At 38.8% G+C, this 3046-nt stretch overlaps 1 protein-coding gene across 1 annotated transcript; it reads right to left on the reverse strand.

Annotated features, from left to right (window-relative positions):
• Positions 1-1532: 1532 nt before the first annotated feature.
• On the reverse strand, positions 1533-1898 carry LOC149159164 (uncharacterized). The gene has a single exon (XM_089434211.1). The coding sequence runs from the start codon at positions 1896-1898 to the stop codon at positions 1533-1535; it is 366 nt and encodes a 121-aa protein (XP_089290337.1).
• Positions 1899-3046: the final 1148 nt, after the last annotated feature.

Raw genomic sequence — 3046 nt, forward strand, 5'->3', positions numbered from 1 at the left:
TGTCCTGATTCTTTCCCACAAACTCTTATGTGGGGTCTTTTCCTTGGTGAGGCAGTCCTGTAATCCTTCTTATCAGCATTTAGTTGATTGGGATCCTTGTCCCTAGCCAAAGGCATCCATCATGTACTAATATGAGAATCTATCGCACACTGGTTGTACTGGATGTGCTTCTACCGAAGTGTGGCACATTTAGCATATTTAAGAGGCCTTCTCTCTACAATCCTGCAGCCCACCGATGCGGCTCCAACCTTGTAACTCCACTTTATGGGTAATATACCTGCTACAGGTATCTTCTCGGCTAAAACTATGGGTATTTTCACTGATCATTGAAATCCTAGTCCTCCATCTTTATTTGTGGGATCTTCCTCAACACTTTGTCATCAAATGGCACTTCCTCCATTAGAAATGGAGTGAACATGCCAAACTTCACATATTTTGGGTCCTTGATTAGCTTGGTGCTCAGTTTTCTCGGTGGCATGTAAGGTGGGAGCACAGAGGGAATTTTTGCACCCTCTGCCTCCATTCAGTGTAATTCAGCCTCCTCTTCACTGTCATGGATCTATTGAGGTACCTTCTGCTACATTGGCTTCTTTCCCTTCTGTGTAGGTTTCTTCCCCTTGTCTTCCTTATTCTTTGTTCGCAACTCTTTTTGTGTCTTTGTCCTCTAGAATGTTCTTAGTTCAACCCCATAAACCTCAATTATACTATTTTCATGTTTCTTATGTACTTGTGCTTTTGTGGGTACCTGCTTTCTTGATGACCTCGCACACCTTGGGGACATGGGTACATTCATCATTGTGGTTTTACCGGCTTGTGCTTCCATAATACCTGTTAACCCTTTCTCTTCAAACACTCTGGAAATTTCTTCAAAACTTCTCTTAGACATACAACAACTTACTTTTATCAAACTTAGTTGCAAGTTCTCAAACTGAATTCTCCAAACAAAAAAGTGTAAAATGTAGTGGCGTATATGGTTTTTATAACGAATTTGAATTTCCAACCCCATGATTTGCTAAGATCTTTCTCATTTAATGAAGGTATGGTACTAGATTCGGCCAGTTGTGCTTCATAAATTCATTTCTCCAGTGCCCTTTAACACTAGCTTTTTCCTTCTAGCGATCATATTTCCGGCCAACTTCGATGAACCTTCCCTTGTGGCACAGTCATCCTTTTTTCATCGCAGTTCCTTCGGAATTCATCATACTCCTGAGTATTGCACAGTAATCTCCCTTCGATAAAGTCCCTTTCTGCAAAGTAGTTTATAGTCTCGTGCCCACTTTCAACTACATGTGGCACTAAGACTTTCTTCCCTTCATTTTTCAGTGCGAAGTTCTAGGGACATAGTTGTCCTTGTATACTTTCAATCTGCTACCATTCACTCGTCCTAGAATCAGCTGACCATTTAACTTCACAAGCTAAACTGCACCACCATTAGAGATTTTCTTAATGATATATGGTCCTATCCAATGAGTCTTAAATTTTCCTGGGAACTTCACGAATTTGATGTCAAATAATAGTACAAGATCTCCTTCCTAGAATGTCTTCTTCTTGATGTGCCTATCATCCCAAGCTTTCTGCCTTTCTTTCTGCATTTGTTGATGGAACCATGTTATGAACCTGTCTTTTCCTACGTCCAGTAACTGCGACATCCTTTCCTTAATAATGTTAGGGTCTACCATATCTGTGAACGTTTCAATTCTCAAACTTGGTACAATGTACTCCATAGGCATAATTGTCACTTGTCCAAATACCAACCTAAAAGGTCTATGCTCTATCAATTTCTTGCATGTTGTCTTGTATGCCCACAACAAATCTGGAATCCTCAAATCCCAATCAATTCTATTCACATTGCATACCTTGGTCAATACATTCTCTAGATTCTTATTGAAAGCTTCCATTGTTCCATTTTCTTGAGGATGATAAAGAGTGTTCTTTTGGTGGTAAATCTAAAATTCCTTAGTTAATTCTTCAATGGTCTTATTCAAGAAGTGTGTCCCTTGGTCACTCATTAGAATCCTTGGGTAGCCAAATCTAGACAATATATATTCAAAGATGAACTTCACAGCAGTTTTTGCACTGCAATCCTTCATTAGCTGTGCTTTGGCCCATCTTGTTAAATAATCAGTTGTAGTAATTATATACCTCGTACCAATCCTTTTCCCTGGTGGATTGATAGGTCCAAAAATTTCAATAGCAGATTTGTCAAAATCCTACAAAGTTACCTGTGGTACTAGTGGCATCTCATCTCTCCTAGATGGCTTCCTTGTTATTTGACATATATCACATGCTTGGTAGAATTATTTTACATCCTTATGTACTATGGGCACCATAACCCAGCTCTCAATATTTTATGCGCGATGGCCTTTCATGCATAATGTCCACCTGTGACTCCTCCATGAGCTTTTGTCATAATACTCTATCTTTTGTGTTCAGGGACATATCTACACAGTATTTCATCTGGCCCCATTTTGTACAAGTGTCCAGCAATCAACGAGAAATCAACTACTTTGACTATCAACTCCTTCTTTTGCTTCATAGTGTACTCTGTGGGTGCCATTCCTGTAGCCAGAAACTGAATAATATCCATGAAGTCATCATCTGTGACTCTAATTGTGAATAACTACTTGTGGGTTCTTTAATAGTTGTGGTTTCTTCTCCTGCCTCTATCCTTGTTAGATGATCAGGCACGACATTCAATCTTCGTGGCTGCATTACAACCTCGAAGTCATACTCCTGGAACAATAACAACCATTGACATATTTTTCCTCCTAAAACAGGCTTATTCACCAAATATTGCAATGTATAGTGATCGGTGAACATCTTGAAATGCGCTCCCAACAAATAGTGCTTGAACTTTTGCAATGCATATTGATGAGAAATGGAAACAAGAAATTCCAGTTTAATTGTCCTTGAATTAAACTGAGAATTGAAATTGAATTCTATTCTCATAGCAACTTGTAAATAGTTAATTAACTTAATTATCTTAGGAATTTTGAGTTGGAAGTCTTTTTGAAGTCATGTATATGTTCTCCCTAATTTTTAGGGG

Source organism: Pinus tabuliformis, chromosome 5_2, assembly GCF_031772625.1.
Source record: "Pinus tabuliformis cultivar Carrire ecotype Pingquan chromosome 5_2, CPIR1, whole genome shotgun sequence".
In the NCBI taxonomy this organism is placed as follows: Eukaryota; Viridiplantae; Streptophyta; class Pinopsida; order Pinales; family Pinaceae; genus Pinus; species Pinus tabuliformis.